The sequence below is a fragment of the Lampetra planeri genome, chromosome 1 (assembly GCF_965212315.1).
Source record: "Lampetra planeri chromosome 1, kcLamPlan1.2.h2, whole genome shotgun sequence".
Lineage (NCBI taxonomy): Eukaryota > Metazoa > Chordata > Hyperoartia > Petromyzontiformes > Petromyzontidae > Lampetra > Lampetra planeri.
This window is the reverse complement of record NC_136107.1, coordinates 11,056,810-11,077,725: the sequence shown is the minus strand read 5'-3', so window position 1 is coordinate 11,077,725 and position 20,916 is coordinate 11,056,810. Positions and strand designations below refer to the sequence as shown.

General features: G+C 41.7%; 1 protein-coding gene across 3 annotated transcripts; it reads left to right on the top strand.

Moving 5' to 3' along the window:
* The first annotated feature begins 1,805 nt into the window (after nucleotides 1–1,805).
* Nucleotides 1,806–20,640, top strand: LOC144717771 (ubiquitin-conjugating enzyme E2 E3-like). 3 transcript variants are annotated; one of them, XM_078593427.1, is made up of 6 exons: nucleotides 1,806–2,021; nucleotides 5,497–5,670; nucleotides 9,836–9,886; nucleotides 16,289–16,421; nucleotides 17,391–17,538; nucleotides 17,677–20,640. In XM_078593427.1, the coding sequence occupies exons 2-6, from the start codon at nucleotides 5,501–5,503 to the stop codon at nucleotides 17,772–17,774; spliced, it is 600 nt and encodes a 199-aa protein (XP_078449553.1). In that variant the 5' UTR covers nucleotides 1,806–2,021; nucleotides 5,497–5,500; the 3' UTR covers nucleotides 17,775–20,640. The 3 variants fall into 3 exon arrangements, with proteins under 3 accessions (XP_078449553.1, XP_078449543.1, XP_078449534.1); XM_078593417.1 differs by lacking the exon at nucleotides 1,806–2,021 and adding an exon at nucleotides 2,048–2,150; XM_078593408.1 differs by lacking the exon at nucleotides 1,806–2,021 and adding an exon at nucleotides 2,209–3,937.
* Nucleotides 20,641–20,916: the final 276 nt, after the last annotated feature.

Below are 20,916 nucleotides of genomic sequence, written 5' to 3'. Positions count from 1 at the left end.
ACATTAAGTTTGCCAAATGCAATCAATTACATTATCATGTTTGAAGTACAGTACTGTACTGCACATTGCCATGTTATGTCATCATTTGTAATTATGTTGTACTGCAGGAGAAAACAAATATGTATTTTAAATATCTTACGAGTATAATAGAGTTATCATTGGAGTGAACAATCACTGTCAGTGCATGTACCAAAAATAAGTTTTCTTTAACGGCTGACACCAAAGTACAGTATGGTAATTCTACATTACCAATCGTTATGCATGGAACTGTGTATTAAACAAATCAAATACAATCAAAATCCATTATGAGGAATTCAAATTCACGAGTTTATTCCATGAACAACAGTGTTGCTAGAGCATTCCTCATGCATGCGAGTGCCATCATAACACGCTCCAGGACATCGCAGTGTTTGATTACATTGTTTTTCTCGTGTGCTTAGCAGGTAATACTGGAACGTAACGTGGAATTGCAAAGCCAATGTGCAAATATACTTCCTCCGGGGAGTTATAAGGGTGTTATTAAAGACCGAAGTGTGTTGGGTAATGAAGTATGCATAGCATTACAAGTGTCATCTGGAAATATCGTTCTCATTTTGGTAGTCTTACTCCATCGCGTCTGGGAGTACGTGTACCTGGGAGGCGGAGTCATGAAATCAGCTTCATCCAGCAGTAGATCAAATATGGTTTATGATGAAACCATTTAGGCAGTGAAAAAACATGCCTGCCCCATTAGCACGGTGCTTTACACTCTACGCACACAATGCTATCTCAACCCACACCAGCTTGAGTTGAGTAGTGGTGTACATTTTAAACTGCCCCAATGCCATCCATCTTCATCCTCCCTCTAACCAGGCCTGCTCGTGTTGCAGCTACCTTGTGTCTCAACTATTTCAGATGTTCATTGGGTTACTCCTGAAGCCGTCTCCTGGCTCACCAACCTCTCTCTCTACATTGACATATAAACGTTGCTGATCAACTCCCCGCCACATGGAGGAAGTGTGTAAATCAGGCCGAAATTACCACACCGCACCACCACTATGGCGTGTAACTTGTGGCCAGATCTACTCACCCTAGCACATGCTCACATCTCGCGGATTGGCTGACACAGCAGTTGTATGTCTAATTAATAGGGGGCCTAGCAAGGTCAGCCGCCTTCCTTCAGGACAAAAAAACACCGTCTAATAGGTGAACACGTCCCTCCCTGCAGTGTTTTCGTCATTCCCCATTTCATACACGGGCTCTGCCCACTATTAAACTCGACATGTCCCCCTTGGCGCTGTTGTTTATATTGAGCACACTTGTCTCAAACTGAATATATTGAGTGCAAACCCGTTTGGTTGGTCGACTCGCCATTACACCGTGCAAAGTTAACATGAGTCATGAATTGCCCTATGTCAAATGAAGAGACTGAGCCCGCCATGGGAATGAGTAATTTCCCGCAGTGTCTCAGCACCGCTAACGACGGCGACAATCCACGGGCTTTTCGGCAGGGGAGACGTTATCTGAACGTGCTGTCTGTCCATGCGATGTCCATCTTGACCTTTCACCGCCACGAGTTCCAGCCGAGACGAGACGGGGCATGGCTTTGGGGGAGCGCTGGGCAGGCACTTTACCAATAAGGTGAATGAAAGTGATCATTCTAGTTGGGGAGTTGGCCAGCTTCGGGTGGTGACCACGCTGATCGAAGCGTCACCAACGAGGAGGGGGGGGGCGGGGGCAAAGCGTCAGTGATGAGGAAGATGAAGAGGACAATGAGGGGGGAGGAGTGACCGTGGTAGGGGGAGGAGCAGCAGCAGCAGGAGGAGGAGGGTGCGGCTCGGGGACGGGGGGAGGCCACTGCACGGACGGGGTCCTCGGTTCATTACAGCGACACCCCCACTCACTGCCCCCACCCCTCCCGACTGCCCCCAGCGCCCCGCATTCAGCGTCTCCCTCCCGGGCCGAGCAGAGACCCCCCCCCACCCCCCGAGGCCACCACGACCGGGGCGACGGCAGGAGGCGCACGGCGGCCGGGCAGGCGGGTCGGTCCATCTCACCCCACCCCCCTCCTACTACTCCTCCTCCTGCTGCTTATCATCTCTCCCTCCTCTTTCTCACCATCATCCTTCAATCTCCTCGCCTGCTCGCGCTCCCTCCTCCCCGTCGTGGAGGTTTGGGGCCGTTGTTTGCTGCTGTTTTGTGTTGAGTGAGAGACGTGGGGGGGGGGGAGGTGTGCGGGGCCTTGGCCGGCCGACGAGGAAGGCGACGGCGGCGGTGGTTCTGTGATGGACCCCCCCCCCCCGTCGTGTGTGTGTGCTGTGTGTCCCCGACACCCAAACCCAACCCCCCCCGGTGGTCACTGTGTTTGTCTCTTCTCGCTTTCGCGCGGTGTGCGACATGCGTCGTCGTTGCCAGTCGCGAGTGTGGAGGAGTAAAGGGCCCGGGGTTGGACGTGGGTGGCGTGGTTGGTGGTGGTGGTGGAGGTGGTGGGGGGAGAGGGAGAAGGGCAACAAGTTGCGAGCGACCGACCGACTTTCGTGGCCGCGATCCCGCAAGGGTCCAGGATGGTGGAAGGTGGTCGTGGGTGGGGGGGAGATGGTGAAGGTGGAGTAGAGGTGGTGGTGGTGAGCGCGGTGGAGGTCGAAGGAGAATGTGAATTGTTGTTGTTGAGAACCTCTTCCTGTTTAGAAGCTTCGTGATGGATACTGCGGGGGAGTTGGAGGCAGTCGCCCTCCAACAACAACGGAGGGAAGATGAGCAACGCTCACAACAACGAGCAGAGCGTCGGGCGGATAAAGCGAAGAGAGTTGGCTGAGAGGGGAGCACAATTCGTGCATCTGCCGGTCATCTCAGTCAGTGAACCCATGGAAGCTTGTGACCTGGGTCTCTCTCGTGACCTTCCAGCGGGCCTTTGACACTTCACGTGGCCTCGGTGCACCGAGCATGACACAAGCGGCGTGGCGAACGACGATTATGTTATGGTGGTTGAGGAGGTGATGGTTATGGTGGAGGTTGGGAGCAGGTGGTAAAGGAGGCAGCAAGGGTGGTGGAAGAGGAAGGGTGAGTGGGAAGGTGTAGCGAGTTTAAAGAGGTCTTAAGGTGGAGGAAGATAGTGGTTCCGGTGAAAGTGGTGGTGGTAAGGCTGAAGATGGACGAGTTGGTGAAAGAGGAGGGTGGAAGAGGTTTTTAGAGTTTGGGTAGAGGTGGTGAAAGAGGTAGGGTTGGGTTATGGTGGCGATTTGTTAACTACCTTGCCTGGTATTCAGGGTTCGATCTTGACCCTGACGTCTGTATATTTGGAGTTTGCATGTTTTCCCCGTGGTCGCATGGATTTTCCTCTGGGGTTTCCCTTCACATTTAGAAACATACGTTTAAAGAATTTTGCTGATATACATGTCCACGTGATAAGCCACTTCGTTGAGCTTCTGAAAATGAGCTATATAGCTCGGTGGGCCTTACCCGGTAAAATAAATAAGAAATAGTTTTGTTTCGTTGTTTAAATAGTTGTTGGGGTGAACGTGGTCGATGGAGATGATGGTTTCCAGGATGTGGTGGTGGTGATGCTGGTCGTTAATGTAGAGGAGGTGATGTTGGTGCTGTTATTGGTGAAGGCAGGGTGATAATTATGTTGGTAGTGAAGACGGAGCAACTCATGGTGCTAATGCTCGTGGTGGTGATGCTGCTGGAAGGCGTTTATGTAGAGGGGGTCGAACTGCTCTTCATAAATATACTTATTTAACTTATTTATCCAGGAAAACTACATTTACGCAGGACATTCCTGCATATTTTTATTTTAAGATGTTAGCCAATTCATGAGTGTATATCAACATGGAATGAAACCAACGCATCCTAAAAAAACTGTTGATAAATGTACTTATGAGGGAGCAACATTGTTCCCATACAGATGGAAACAGATGACAATTCGTCCACTTGCTGTACTTCCTTCTGGCGACCCAGGGTATAGCACCCCGACCCTGACGGGAAGGGAGTCTCACAACATTTGTGTGATCCATCAACCCTCACCTCCAAAGTGTTGTATTACAAGAATGGACCACCACTGCCTGGCTAACAGTGATGAAGGTGCCACTGGAAGTTAAGGTGAAGGAGGTGGTGGTGGCGGAGATATGAAAGGAGGTATTTATGGTAGTGGATGGCAGCAGTGAAAATGAAGGTAGGACTTGTGAAGGTGGTAGTGGTGATGCTGGTCCTTACAGTTCCTAATTGAGCCTGGTTATTTTGTGAAAAGGTCTAGTGATTTTTGGTTTAATAACTGGCCATTTTTTACTGTCAATCCATTTACACAAAATGTAAATACCACAATCTGAGTGATGCTTCAATCCTATTCAAGATAGGGTGAACACATTTACTTTAATTGATGATCCATTCACTCATTTTCGCATGTGCATTACTTGTTCACGAAGATCAGTCAGAACAAAATGCTGTAATAGAAAAGGCTTCTCTACCATCCACTGCATACTGTCAGATTTTGGAACAGACTAATGAATACCAAACACTACACTATGCCTAGCCTTTGTAGACTTTGATAGGCATTTGACTCTGGAAATTAATGCATTCATCCAAGCTCTGCCAAATGGAGATCTAAATAAATAAGCAAAAGAGATAATACTAATAATTTACAAGAATGACAAAGGTGACAACATACATATTAGTAGGGGAGTCAGGGCAAGTATACATGCTTTGCCAAAGTTATTCACGGTGACATTACAGGATGTTTTCCAAAAATTACACCAGAGTACGAAAAGCATAAACATAAATGGAGATTTTATTTATCATTTTATATTATAATTATCACTTAAAAGCGGTTGGACTAGATAAATGAGCACAACAAAAGGCAAAATGATGAAACAAAATCCATGTAGAAGATCAGGTTGGAGTGCTTCTGGATAGCTGCGCTTATTGAAAAACAACAAAGCACTCTTGTAAAAGAATAATACTTCACAAATGTATATTAACTTTTTTTAAATTGGCTTAGAAATATTAACATTGACATCGAAAATAAAAATAAAACATCTGAAGTGTGCAAAGTAACATGGGGAGGTGCATGTTTGGAATTATACTGAGAGAAAAATAGGAACACATGGATGAGAGGACATGCAAGTTAGAGACATCATTTTTACGGTGAATAAAAGTAAGGGCTTGGGCCAGACACATTGTTAAAAGGGGATCATGACCAGTTGTCAAGACTAATAACACAGTAAGTGGCAGCCAAAGGAGAGAATACGCCTGGAAGGACATCTCATGTTTAAAAAAATGTTGGTGGTGGTAGCAATGGTGCTTCTGACTGATATTTAATGGTTGTAGTATTCTGGGATTCCAGCCAAATGAACAACTGCAATGTTCCTTTTCTTACACCTTAAATGTTAAGTGCATATCCTTTATAACACCACTGACTCACATAAAGCATAAATGACGCAGCTTATTGCATTTGGTGTGCCGCTTAGAGGTGTGATGTTACATTAAATGCATTCACCTCACCTTTTTATTCTTGTGTTCCAGGAGAATGGCAAGTGAAGGTACTCTCCCTACCCAAAGCCCTCAGGGCAGTAGTGGTGATGCAAGGCTCTCAGGACATCAGCCACAACAGCAGCAACAGCAGCAGGAATCTGGTAAGAAGAAAGAAGCTAAAACTTCTGCAAAGACGGCCGCCAAGCTTTCCACCAGTGCTAAAAGGTGAGCTTAACCCAAAACAGCCGTTTCGTCCTTGACATCTTGTACATATACGATTCCATTGGCCATAAACTATCTGCAAGGTTATTACTAATAACAGTGTGTTGGAGTCACATGTGCGTGTCATGCACCATATTCAGGGATAACATTTTCCCTTTCTATGTGAAAAGTCAGTGTGCTGATTCTCCAAAAATATGTGCCTTATCGAGTGTCCTTCAGTTCATTTGCACTGCAGAATTTAATGTAATGCTGCGTAACTGGTCATATGTGACTAAATGGATTCCCTTGTGTTAAGCCATACCTGTGGACACCCGTGGAATTTGAGAGCTCTTTTCGGCCTCCCGATTGCCTATTGTAAACCTCAACCAGCAACCTTGGGTGATCAGCACACAACCACTAAACATGGAAGCACGAGCTGTCTCATGACATCCCTTGCTCACATCGACTTATAATTTCACTGAATGCTGTTTATTTTGAATTAAATGATTGCAGTTTTTTGGCACTGGCTCATAAGATTGCATAATGTAAAATTCTTCATATATATCACACCGTTTGTAATACACTCACTATGAAATTTGTAAATAGCTGAAATAATTGAATAAACATTTTCCATTAACATTTTTCACATTTGCAAAATACACTTGGTTGAATTTAGCACAGTGTGTGGATGATGGCACTAGTTTGAATGACCCAAATCTGCACCCTGATAGACTTGGAAAAATAAAACATATGACTATTGAATAAGGTTATACACATGGATGAACAAAGCAATATATGGGTATAGAGTCGGCATCATATTTTTAAACATAACAGTGCAAATAATGAAGGTTTTAGTAGATGGATTGCATGAACTCAAGTTCTGTATATCTGCCAATACCTTAATAACTTAAATTCCTGAAATCCTGATGAAATATGCTAGCATGTGTGAAATTGGCACATGGACTCAGAGTTTGTTCCTTCACTTGTAAGTATCCTTTTGTTAATGTTTGTGTTGGCACAGTAGTGCCCATTAGCACCATATGAAGAATAGAGAACTTGGTTTCAGAATATTAACAAAACAATTAAGGTACACAGGATATGAAATGGGGTTGACACCAGCACAAACACATTACAGATTACAGTGTAATGGAAACCTGTCTAAACCGCATGTTTCAATTAACTGTTTCAATAAACTCTACACCCCTGGAGTCTTCCTAAACTCTGATACCCCTGTAAGAGAAGAAGAAAAAAAGTGGATGGGGGGAGTGCCTAAATGCCCTAATGAATGCTGTTAAGAATCAATGCCCACTGGAGGAGAAGTCGTGAAGGGGTTCCAGAGTACTGTATATTTCTTCAGTGGTGAAGAATAATTGTAGATTAAGAGCATATTTAACATTCACGTGTAGATGAGACAAGTGGCTTAAAATCCCTTTCAAAGATGGTTTTGTGTGTTATCTTTGTTTGCATTCTGGCATATGTATTTGTATAAACACATGTACAATATGTATTATGTGAGTATTTTATACATGTAGTGCAGGGATACATTGTGCATTAATAAGTATATATATATCCATTTCTACATATAATATATGTGAGTATGTGTATTACAGTGGTTAGCGCATTGCGCTACGAACCCGTTGGCTCGAGTTCGATTTCCGCTCATGGCCAACACCAGTAATGATTATCTGAACTGGTCTTGGGCCTCCATTAGGTCGACTCAACCTCAAATAAGTACCGAGTGCGATGTGCAAAACATCGCCACTGGGGAGACAAAGGCAGTTGGGCATGGTGCTGGCCACCCACCCCCTCGTGTATCATGCCTGCCGTCATCGGTGGTTGCTAACAGTACTTGCCCTAACAGTATTTGTCTTTGTCTCAGAGTAGTGCAGTAGTTAGCTCAGTGTGCTACAAACCCAGCAACCCGAGTTCCATGCCTGTTCACAGCCAACACCAGTGACTATTATCTGAACCAGGTCGACTCAGCCTCAAATGAGTACCTGGTGTGGTGTGTAAACATCGCCACTAGGGAGACAAAGGTGGTAAGCGTGGTGTTGGCCATGCACCCCCTGCATGTTTCTTGCCAGTCTTCATAGGTGCTCTCTATATCTCTAAAAGTCTGTTAAGTCTGTAAGGGGAATCTTTGTTTCGTCTCAGAGTATGAGTGTGTCCCAGGGCACTCTTGCAAATGAGACCCATGTTCTCACCTGGTTAAAAAAATTAAATGTACTTCATATGTGCTCATGCAAATTTGGAAGTTTATTATTTAAGGTTGTGAATGAATATCAAGTTGTATTGGAAACACGGACACCAAAATATACATTCTTGTGGAACACTTTACATTATTATTTTACACACATTAATATGAAATGTGCTTTCTGATGAACATGAATTAAATAAAATACCAACAAAAGCTGACATAATAACCTATTTAAACAGCTCAGATGCATAAAGAACGTAATTAGCTGCTTGGATATGTCTGAAACACTACAATAACGTCACAAATGTATTATGGCTATATGTGATAGTAGAGACGTGTTATTGTGTTATATAATTAGCACTGATTAATTATAAAAGACAGCAGCAGCTATCAATGTTCCATTAAACTAAAAACTGGCAACACAGCAATATTAATATTTGACGTATCCAAATTCTTGTCATCAGTTTATTTTCTAAAAAGTATTAAACATACTGTAATGATGTCCCAAAATATATTAAACTTTGTTATGTAGTAGTAAAATTGTTAATCTAAAGAATGTAAATGATAATAGATATGCATTTAACCCACACACAGCATGTATACACGACAAAATATATTTCTTAAATCCTGCACTTTCGATTATCACGGTTGAATATTTTTAAAATCTTTGATTGCACACTCTTCCTAAACACTTTCCTATTGAGTGACCTTGGGTTATTGGGTGGGATTGTTTTTAGCCTAGCACGTGGTGGGGTAGATGTTTAGGGAAATATTTGGCCGTACGAAAGTCTGTATTTACAAGAGAATACAGCACTGCATTTGTTAATGTATGGAAATTATTTCTTTATTATTAATTGAAAACTTTTTATTTAGGACTGCTTTTTTGTGTATCCTGTTGTCCCCTCCCCTGCATCTCCGATTAGCACAGTTGGCTAAGTAAAGTGCAAAAGAAGTTCTAACATACATAGATAATGCTGATTTCTGTCTCACTCATGTAGAACTTCCATAGGTACAGGATTTTTCTCCAATTCCTCCGGTTATTCCCTCCACATATAAAAACATGCAATTTAGACAATTTGGCTGCTATACATTTCAACATAAATGCTGGTTTCTGTCTCACTCAATACGAACTTCAATAGGAACAGGATTTTTTTCGGGTCCTACCATTTCCCCCTCCACATATATAAAAACATGCATTTTAAAGTATTTGGCTGCAATACATTTCAACATAAGTGACTTCATTTAGCTATCATTTTTGGCCAAGTCGCTTTTGAAAAATAACTGTATACCTCAGTGGGCCTTACCTGGTAAAATAAAAATAGTTTGTAGCAATTGAAGTTGTTGGAATTTCTTTATCTCACTTTTAAATTAAGCTTAGATAACTGTCATCTCATGGATACAGCGACCCTGCGCACTTGCCACCCACGCCTCCCCTATCAATACAAATAATCGCTGGATGCCTAACTGCTGCCCCCTCATCCTTCCAGAATGATCAGTACATGCTTTTAAAACCAATTGCTTGCATGTGATTATAGGTAGGTATAAAATTGTGATGTTAGGTGTTAATCAGCATACAAAACTTAGTATTTTGAGATGTACCACAAAGTGAAGAAATATATTTGTAACCCCAAAGTATGCTTGAGTGTATGTTTTAAAGAACATTTTAATTAAATATTGTCCTGAAATTGAGTACTTGGACTGAGGTGCACTAATTTTGGTTTTGATTAAATGTGTCACATTTGGCCTCTTCAGAGATTGACATTTGTCTTATGCATTGTTTTTACAATGTGCTTTTTTAGAACGTTCCCAAGCAGGATACGTTTTTAGAAATGACGTGTACATTTTTTATACATCCTGTGGATTTTAAAAAGAATTGTAAATTCAATAATTGAAGCTTCTTTCAACCAAATAGTGAATTGGTAACCCAATAATCATGTATGGGTATGTACATTGTGAGTGTACTTTATAATGACACGTTTATTTTCTTCTTAGAATTCAGAAGGAGCTTGCAGAGATCACCCTGGATCCACCACCTAACTGCAGGTAACCTAGCACCCCTCACTCTATGTGATGAAGTACTTATTAATGTATGCATTGCAAGGCTGTTGTGTCCCAAGCCATGGCATTCCACAGACCTGTTAAATGGTCAGTATTCACTTTGGTGGGATATGTTAACAATTTATCCGTTTATTTTTTGGCCTTGATGCATAAATTGTTTCAGTTAGGCTGCGTGCTAAAAGCATTGAGTATTAAATATGGTTTACATTTTCATTTAAAATATTTATTGCATACAGCATAATGATCCCTAAATTAATTTCCACAGAATAAAAAAATTATACTTATGTGTGCCAGTAAATGTCAACGAATATGAGGAGGAGCTTCATGTGTAAAATTTCTAGTTGATGGGATGAAAGCCTAACTATAACAATAGTATGTGTGTAGCCAATGCTCTTGCTGTTATTATCATTACCACCAAAAAAAATGGTTAATCCACTGCTTGATGAAGGCCTGAGCAATCCACCACACAATCCTGTGATGTACTAATCCACCTTACCACCTGCACACGCTCTGATTTCATTGTTTCATCTCTTTGGTGGACATCCTCATGGATGCATTCCATTTCTTGGCTGCTACGCCATAATTATTTTTGATCATTAGCCATAATCCCTTAGAGCGATGTGTTCCAATAATTTTAAATAATTCTCTTCGTTCAATCATCAGTTTTGCATAAGTTGCTTTTCATGTCTCCTCAATGTCTTATTTCAATCAGTTTGCTCTCTGTTTACTTTCTAACCTTACCTCCTTTCAAACCACTAATTATGAATGTTGTGAATTAATTAAATAAAATTGTGACACGATACATTTTTGATCTTTAAGTTTTTGAATCTGTTGCTTAGAGGCAATGGCGGAGCCAGGATTTTCAGGTAGGGGGGGCAACTCCTCCAGCAAAGAAAAATGATAGGAGTTCTTAGGAAGTAAGGACTTGTCCCTTGCTTTTTATTCGACGCGTGTGCGGCGATGGCGCAGCCATCGATCGAGGGTCTAATTCGAACCGCGTGTGATCGGCATCGCGCTCGCTGAAGGTATGCCTTCAGGGAAGTCGTGTACTGTATACGCAACTGCGCACAATTCTGTGAGTCACTTATAACTGCTTTGCTGTTACTTATTGCCAATTATGGACTCGGACTAGTGTCCTATCATCTCATAGAGTCCCTGGCACGTAATAATATGCTACACAGTGGCAGTGGGGGTCGCAAAATGCCGATTTATTACTAGTAAACCCCAATGATCCGATCGAAGTGCTTAGAGGTATCCTAAAATAATATATTTAATGGGAACACATTCCTGTCTGTCATATCAATAATATTTTGCCTTAATTGAATATGTTAAAAGTGCAATGTGAAATCCAGGACCAATCAAGTGAATATTAGCACATTATTGGAATGGTTTTATATGTAGAGTGTATATAATTGGGATCATTTATGCACATTTGTGAGATCTCTCTCACACTTCATATGGCTATAACAATAGTAGACTTATTTTAAGTTTCTCAGATGATTGTTCAGAAATGTTTGCCACCGAATGATGGTCAATTGTAGACATAATCAATGAACTTACCAAAAAATACGTGTCTAATGTTGGCTTCGGTGGTGAACACACACCTTTTGCATTTTAGTTTTTAACCATCTATTATTGATGAATGACATTCACTGTAGCCCTCAAGTCATTCAAAGAAAAAATAGATGAAGGTCAGTCAATTGGATTCACCGAAATAGATGCAGTGGCCACCGCACTGCATTTGTCTTGAGCCATGTGTGTGTGTAATTACCACAAATTTTTCTCCAAAATACTCACCTGTTATTTATTTGTACCATGTACTCCTTTTCTATTTTGCTGCGATATGTTTATTCAAAAAGCCGAATAACAGCTTTCTGCAGAGAGGGTTGAAACTAGAGGGTTGTAACTAGAATAAAATATTTTTTTACGCATTGAATGAAAAAATTGTGTTTATCGGTTTGCCGTATTAATGTCGAGCAACAAACATAATATGTTTACCTTTTAACAAAGACATTAAGGGAGCTGCTATGGGGTAATGGTTATCACACTGGACTTGCATCCAGAGGTTGCGGGTTACATTCCATGTCCTGGCATGGCAGTTGAAACTACGATGAAAGTTTATTAAATCCCCCCCCCCACCCCTGTCCACCCAGTAGTATAAACGGGTATGCCACACATAGTCGATCTGTATGTCACATATGGTGGGGTAAAACGTGGGTACTCCCACCTCATTTCAGAATCAGAATCTTAATTCAGACTGGATGCCTGCTCAGCTTGAAAGAATGATTAAATATCCTCTCTTTTGGAGGCTTGTTCGCCAGCAGTGGCGTGAGCAAGCAATGGCAGCGTGGCATCTTTTTTAACTGAGAAATGAGGATAAATGTATTTAGGCCACCATTCGGTTTACGCATGCCCGTCAGTGAATGCATGTTTATCATTACACAGTAAACCGTTATCGGTCCCTGACTTTTGAAAACGGTAGTCGATTCTGAACATGAGTTACTGGTTATCGTTTAACAACCTTAATTGTAAGCAGATGACACTGAATTAATCTCGAGACCCAGTGGTGAGCAACAACGCGCCGACCTTGGCAACTGGGCGCAAATGGAGGCCAGGAAAAGTAGTCCAGGAGGCAACAGCAGCCCTCAGACATGCTGACATTGTGGGTCATGTTCAGCAAGGGAGAGGAGGCCTTGGGCTAACTAGCCGTGCTGCTTGGAGTAAGGCCACTGCACCAGAGCGGCGGAAGATGGTAGTGCAGGAAGTACGCCATCAGGAGGAGGCTGCAAGGTGGGCCAAGGCAGTCTCTCTTGCCAAACAGGGACAGTGGACTCGATGGGACAGTGTGGAGAAGAGGAAGATCAGCTGGAAGGATCTGTGGGCCATGGAAGCGAGGCGGTTGAGCTTTTCCATCAGAGCAACATATGACGTCCTTCCAACACCAGTTAATCTTCACCAATGGTATGGTGAAGATCCGGACTGTGCCCTCTGTTCCATGCCAGCCAACCTCAGGCACATTCTCACAGGGTGTAAAACAAGCCTCACCCAAGGACGCTACACTTGGCGTCACAACCAAGTCCTTAAAAACCTTGCGTCCGCCCTGGAGGACAAGCGAGCTGCCACCAACTCCCTACCACTCCCAGCAGCATCACACCACTTACGGACGACCTTTGTCCGCGAAGGGGCTAAACCACCGAAGAGCGGCTCTACACCATTAGAGCGAGACCAGCTGCGCTTGGCCCGCGACTGGAAAATGCTAGCTAACGTTGGCCGGCAACTTGTGTTTCCTCCGGAGATTGCAACCACCACCCTAAGACCTGACATGGTGCTCTGGTTCCGTTCGCTCAAGAAGGTCTTCATCATTGAGCTCACAGTACCATGGGAGGACTCAGTAGATGAGGCTTATGAGCGAAAACATCTGCGCTATGCCGATCTAGCTGCCGAAGCACGGCATCATGGCTGGAACACAGAAGTCCGACCAGTGGAGGTGGGCTGCAGAGGTTTTGTGGCAACATCTACAACCAGACTGCTTAGAGACCTGGGAATTAAGGGCCAGAGCCATCGTTCGGCAATCAGCTGTATCGGAGGCGGCAGAAGGCAGCAGTCAGTGGCTCTGGATGAAGATGAAAGACCCCAGCTGGGCCCCGAAGTGAGAGGGCCAGGAGGTATGCGGTCAACAATACTTGACTCAGGGAGGAGGACGCCCCTGCCATGCATAGTCCCATGGGATGTTGGCTATCATTGGGAATGGGACGCAAGCGTAGGATTGATCACCCTGTCGCTGGCCGCCTTTGGGGAGGGTGTTATAGTGTGAAAGGCCGAAACACCCTAGGAACCAAAGGTACACTACTGACGATGCGCTCCCCAAATTTCACCAGGCTCACTGTTCATGAACTCTTGGAAGTGCTTGCACAAAGGATAGTAACATCTCATCCTGTGTTCTTGGAATCTATATATTATAGGAAAGATGACATTACGATTATGGATATTTCCTCAACCCATTCACTCTGTAGGTTCTTAATTTTAGGTATCTGCATCCTCACTTCACAGAAACACAGGCTTGGCTAATGGTTAAGTATTTTAAAACATTGCAACATCTATGAACACTACGTGAAATCTGTTTTAATTTTGTGACCTCAATGAAGCCCTTTTTGCCAAGCTTTGGATTAACATGTGGATGTAATTTTGAGTAAACCGTTTAAAATTTTGTGTAATTGGTTTTTGGTCAGAGTGGCCTTTAAAAAGCTAGAGTAGTGGCGTGTGAGTTATCTGCAGAATAAATAGCACATCATAAGGCCAGTGCTTGAAACCCTCCGCTCAGCAACATGATGCTGGTAACATGTGTAACCACATGTAGTCTAGGTTCGGACTGTCTCCCATGTGTAGTAGGTTCGAATTAGGTGCACACACACGCAGCTTGGAGGCAACACTATTTATTAAACGGTAAGTAATATAACACTGTACATAAGGTGGTGACCACCTTCCTCAACTCACTAACACTCTGGAACACGACACAGACTGGACCAGGCAGGCAACGGCCTGCCTGGCCCAGGACGACGTCTCAGGACTTGACGACCGATGATGTCTTCACTTTGGAGTACAGTACAACAGCCTCGCTCTGCGTTCACACCACGCTTATATCTGGTTTGGCGTGGCTGGCTCCGCCCCGGCGTGGCTGGCTCTCTTCAGGCCACGCCTCCCTTCCCAGGACACGCCTCACTTCCCCCACCTCTGGGAAGGTCCGGATCCCTCCACCACGTGACCCCCCAGGCACCCCCTTGGGGCCCCCAGCCTTCGTACAGGCCGACACAGTAGTGACCATTCTATGTCACTACACATGTAAGAAGCAATAAAAACTATTCAAGTAAATGATGGCTGAACATTCATCCATCGAAGTGACAGTTGAATACATAGAAAATATATAAATTATATTGATCAATAAGGCTTTCTGCTGTGTGTTTTATTCTCCAAGCAATCTGTTTAATTGAACACCATCCATGCCAACATGATGTACTTGTAATGCAATGTACTTTGCTCTCTTTTATTAGTTGGGTAACCTAATGCAGTACGTGTGGTCTACATTTTAATCATTGTGGCTTGTTTTTGGAGTGTATATTTCAATGATATTTAATTTGTCTCCGTGGAACCGACTACATATGTAAATTAGAGATATCATGTTGACTGTTCACCAAAAATGTACCTGGACAGGACACATAACTGGGATGGGCGAATAGCATATGGACAATACTGGTTATAGAAGGGTAATCAAAGGAGGGCACACGACAGAGAATATAATCAACACGGAAATGGACTGATCAGATCAGCTCATGCACAGGAGAGATATGGGCTGTGGCTAAACCAAGTGAATGTGTAACTAAAATCCATCATTAACTTAATTGTGAATAGCAACAGCCTGCATGAAAGGCATTCATCCTTTTATATTTTATAGCTTAGTGATAAGGCATATTAATGTTTAGTATATTCAGACCCTCATTCATGATAATGAGTGAGGCTGGGGAATACACCCTCAGTGTGTTGGGATAATTTCCACTGACAAATTAATATTGAGGTTTATTATGATAAAAGTGTTTACTTTACTGTTGCTGATAAAATTATACCACTCATTCTACAAGAGGATGGGTAATCACCCCTATTTTTAAAACACTATGTTTAGGGATATGATGTGCTTTTTTCTGTGTATTTGAAATGTCAAATTGATGTTTTCATTAATATACTGTACCTCACTTGTTATCATCATTGACTTATCTATGGAGTTTTGTGTGTAAATGGTCTTTGTGGGTTTACCCTGGGCTCTTCCGGTTTCCTCCCACACGCACAAGGCTGTTGAAAAAAAATGTGCAGACATACCAAGCAGGACCCTCGTGAAAATGTGTTGAGGCTTAGTGAGGCTTCCCCTGGGTAAACTCGTCACTGCCTTGACGTGACAAAGAAGCTCGTGAACCCTGTCGACCTGAGTAGCTGAATAGGATAGGGGCACCATAGCAGTCGGGTACTCGATAGGTGAAACAAAATGTGTTCCCTTCATCAATCCTCTCTGACCAGCATGGTGAAGCATAGTCAAACAACCCTCCTATAACCGACGCATCTCAATCATGATGATTACCTATTAAGCTCTTTACCGCATAATTTGATTAATTTGTATATGATATGAATGAGTACTCATTCTGTCTTTCTTTGAAGTGTGTTTTAATTATGATATAGTTTTTTTTCTTTCCACGAATAGAACAATTACACTTTTTCTCGCACTGAATAAAAATTCATCCATACAAATTATTGACAGTAAGTGCTGCGTAAAGTGGTTACCATGATGTGATAATTAACAGCATCAGCAGGTTGGTGAATTATCCACACTGCACTTTCTCTCAGTGCTGCACCCAAAGGGGACAACCTGTACGAGTGGCGATCCACAATCCTTGGGCCCCCGGGCTCCGTCTATGAAGGGGGAGTGTTTTTTTTGGACATCACATTTTCTTCTGACTACCCGTTTAAACCACCGAAGGTAACCTGCACAGTGTGCAGCACAACAATGTAATCTGCTCCCTGATCATATAATTTTCTCTGAAAAATGTATCGCAGTTTTAAGAAGAGGTTGACAACACACCTTATGCAAACCTTGTACAATGCTTAGTATATCTTAAGTATACGATATCATTATACAGGAGTTGTACTGTACCGTCTGTTAGTTTAGCACACAATCCAGTGCATACATTGCTATTAGTTTTCTTGGAAGCTATTTTGTAATTCTGTGTTCATTTGTGCTACTAGGAATTCCATTGGAACTTTGAGGCATGTATACTTGTGTAAAGTACAATATCAAGTAAATAAATAATGATAGTGATCAAAATAATGCTATTAACACTGCTGAATCCTTTAACATGTATTGTTGCCATCAGATCTAAAGTATTGTCCTGCAGGCCATATATGTTTTCACCATTTTCCATGCTTGGATAAAATTTCTGAAAATTTTTTATGGAAATATTCTCCATTCTGTAGTTACAGTATTATCATTCTGCACAGAAATGTTTCGTGAACATACACTCAGTATTTAAAAAATATTGTATTTTTAATTTCCATTACAGTCATTGCGATCTGTCATTTCATACTCCCAGTGACCAACAGGGCATGGGTAGGCCTTAATCCAACAATGGGTGGCAAAGGACTGCGCGTAATTTTTTTTTTCAACAATAAATAATTCACGCATTCCTTAGATATGAATTATTTGTAAATTGTTACTTAAAAAGTCAAGTCACAGTCTCTTACTGGTCAAATGAGAAAAAGGTGCTGCTTATCTCCTTTGGTGGCCCAGAGTCGACAGTGAAACTTCTAAATTTCTACAGTGGGAGCCATTCTATCAAGAGAATTACATCTGAGGACTTCCTAAAAAGCAGTCCTATTACTCTCTTTATGTTAAGTACTTATTAACATGTTCAGGTAAAACACAATGTATTTCATGTTATGGTGAACCAAGGTTATTTTCAAGACTCGGATCTACCACTGCAACATCAACAGCCAGGGCCTCATCTGCCTTGACATCCTGAAAGATAACTGGAGCCCAGCCCTGACTGTCTCCAAGGTTTTGCTGTCCATTTGCTCCCTGCTGACCGACGCAAACCCTGGTGATTTGAGACAATTCACAGCCTCCACATTAGAAACGCTTTTCGTAATATTGACACTAATTCACACATTAACTGCAAATATTAATCTTCAGAGCTCACGAGAAATGTTTTAAAGTGTGTGTTTTTTTTTCATTTCAGCTGATCCACTGGTTGGAAGCATCGCCACCCAGTACCTAACCAATCGCGTGGAACACGACCGAATAGCACGTCAGTGGACCAAGCGCTATGCCACGTAACTGCCTGGGCAGGAAATGGACAGCAGCTGATTGGCTGTGTCTGCATGTTCATCTTATAAGTTTAAATCACAGGAAAGGGTACTCACAATGCTGAAATATTCTGTAATTGTTGTTTGACCAACTTTTGTGGTTTACAGTGGAAGCTTCAATTTGTTCTCTATTACTAATTGTTGCATAGATTTACTTGTTCATATGTTTCTCATTTTTGTGCTATTTGCTTTGTTTCTGAGTTTGAGAGATTGAGTGAAGGTTTTGTCGTTTTTCCTCAACATTTACTATCTCTATTAAAAACTAAATTCATATCACATTTCATACATCATGTTCATGGTAATTGGGCAATCAAAAGTAACAAAATAAAATGGATCGACACTTTGCATGATACATATTGTGCTGGCATCACATGCCTGTCATCGTAGTGCTTTGCATATCTAATTGGTTTATAGCAGATCTCACGTTAAGATCATTCTAATTTCACATGTTACATTTATATTAAATTCGAGGCATTCTTTTTTACTTCTTAATTGGCTCCAAATTATACTTTTGTAAGTGATTGCAAATGTGTTTTTCTTTCTAGATATCGTTTTACTGTCCTGGGGAGTGCCTTCAGTGGTATAAGAGGTAGGGTTGATACATTAAGGAAACAACAGCATTGTCTGTAATCGGTGCTTCAGACGATGCCTTGGATCAACCCTTTTCAGGTCATACCAATCGTTAATTTTCAGTGGTTAAAAATGTATACCTAATCATTGCTGCCACGGTCCCTCAGTTTTCATTGTTAACATGGAATTGTTGTTTACCTCTTAAAATGTAACCAACTTTGAAGTGCTGAAAGGACTTTAAGAAAAAAATAGTGTTGAATGGTGGTAAACATTGCCTGGACAGACTGTTAGCACCTTGATATCATCACACATAAGATGTGAGGCTCTGAAAGATATTGTATCAACGCTATTCACTACGGGTGTTCATATCCCAGGGACTTTATAGGACTTCCTCCTCACCTGCTGTCTTAAACACTCAGTGTACACGAACTTAAACATTTAATCTACAAAATGTATTGGTGTAAAAAAACAATCTACTTGAAACATCTAACATTAGCTCCACAATTTGCCCTGCTTAAATTTCAACATTTGGTTTCTACCAATCTCACCGCTCAATTGTAACAAATTTCCTCCTGACCTTTGCAGAAACATGCACTGCACTGCAAATGGAGATGTTGCACCCATTGTGTGTATCATTTCAAATGTAACGAAATAACTAGCTCTCGTTTATGCAATGGTGAATGAAATGCATTTGTATCCCTAGAACTTGGCTTTGGTTGAATAATTGTTTCGTTTGTTTGTCAAGTTTATAGATGGTATTAGTCCAGCTGGGCTCGAATTGGTTGACTAAGTGTGTTACTTATTTAATCTGATTTTTTAAAAGTAGGGAGCCTAACAATCCAGTTTTTTTAATGTTTCTACTTATTAACATGTGTATTTAAATGGTCATAAGTAGAATTTAACAATGGCTAGACAGCCTAATGGTTAGCATGCACACTTATTGTTCTAGTGTGTATGGGTTCCACTCCAATCCCTGCAGCCAACAAATAATGTGGCCAGGATTTAACATAGCTTACTATAAAAAGTGTACATTTAATAACTGGTGTATTTCCCGACAATAGATGATTCTGTGTGGCCTCATAGCCCAGTTAAATTCAAGTCCAAGACAAGCCAATGTTGGTGACCCTGAGTAATTTGTGGCAATTCCACGTTCCTATGGCGAGGCATACATCTTCATAGGGCAACCACTTCATATTCCATGATGTGGTACCTCACTAAAATTGTAGATATTTAATACCATGCAAATATTAACGGTCTCTTGATTCTTTTGTGTTATCCCAGATTTACCTTGCAAGAGAGATGTTTCAACTTACTTGGTTTAAGTCCATTGAATTGGCATTTGCATGAAAATAACACGAGCCAAGTCCTCATTAGGTAGTCTGGCTCAAGAAATAAGAGCTTGATTTTTTTTGAAGTTAGAAAGATAATTGGTCTCGACAATAATTGTAGAGGTAATGTTTCATTGCATGTATTTTGTTCGTGAAAATGTACGTAAAAACAATTTTGGAAAAAAATAGTTCATAACCATTGTTTGGGGATTTAAACAAAAAATATACTTTTTTCGTATTTGTGTTGAAGAGCCTCCAAAAACACAATTTATAAAAACAAATATAAGCTGGCAAAGTTGCTAAATGTGTTTACAATGTTGCCTATGAAAAACAGCACAATAGTGTGGAGTCAACGCACTTGTTTGATTGATAACGGTCAATAGTGTCTGTTTTCAACTGAATCAAAGAACCAGGTATAAAGATTTTTCATTAAAATGAAGTTTTTGCAATGCACATCACATTTGCTTTAAAATGGCATATATAGTAATGGTAATGCTATAACAAGTATATAACGGTCCTTTACTATGAATGCTTCAGTGGATATTTGTTTTAAAAAAAAAACTGTAGAGAAATAAATAATTTGTGAAGCGCACAACTCATGGGAAGTGATGTGCGAGTTTCTATGGGTCAACGTCATTCATGTGCTTTCTGTTGTGCAAAGTAAAAGTATGCTGTAAACAGTAACTCTGTTATTTAGTCTTGTTACTGGATGCATTATGCTGATGGCAGCTTCACATAAAGTGTAATCTAGCTTGGGGTTCCCCAGTTGAATAATTGTGGTTGCGTGATTAGCTCTACACTGTCGCTACACTGATACTTTGGTGGTATGAAGCCTCTTGCCGTATATATCACTTTTAGCACATTACACTTCTGTTTTCTTTAATATGTATTACTATATTGTAAAGGTTGAAGCTGACAATAAAGTCTCGCCTAATTCAAGTACGTGGCTTGAGATTTTTTCATCTTAACAGTTTTCATCATCGAGAATGTTCTATCCATTATCCACTTCTGAATGAAGGCCCCTCCACGTCGTATCCCATGTTTCCATGATGCCATTTCATGTTGCGCCCACGCACAAGCTAATCTCATCTCCACTGTGGTCAAACTTTTTGGCACAATCGCGTCTGACTGCCACTGCAATCAGTCCAAATAAACTTTTTAATAGTAACTATGTGGTGCCATGGCCTCGAAGCTACTCTGCAGGTGCCGCGATCC

What these genes read in the sequence shown, in the direction of transcription:
- LOC144717771 (XM_078593408.1), top strand. Translation starts at nt 3,792, where the DNA reads ATGAGTGTATATCAACATGGAATGAAACCAACGCATCCTAAAAAAACT. An exon ending in CTTCCTTCTGGCGACCCAGG is followed by an intron (nt 3,938 to 5,496) that starts GTATAGCACCCC and finishes CTTGTGTTCCAG; the next exon opens with GAGAATGGCAAGTGAAGGTA. An exon ending in GCTGACCGACGCAAACCCTG is followed by an intron (nt 17,539 to 17,676) that starts GTGATTTGAGAC and finishes TTTTCATTTCAG; the next exon opens with CTGATCCACTGGTTGGAAGC.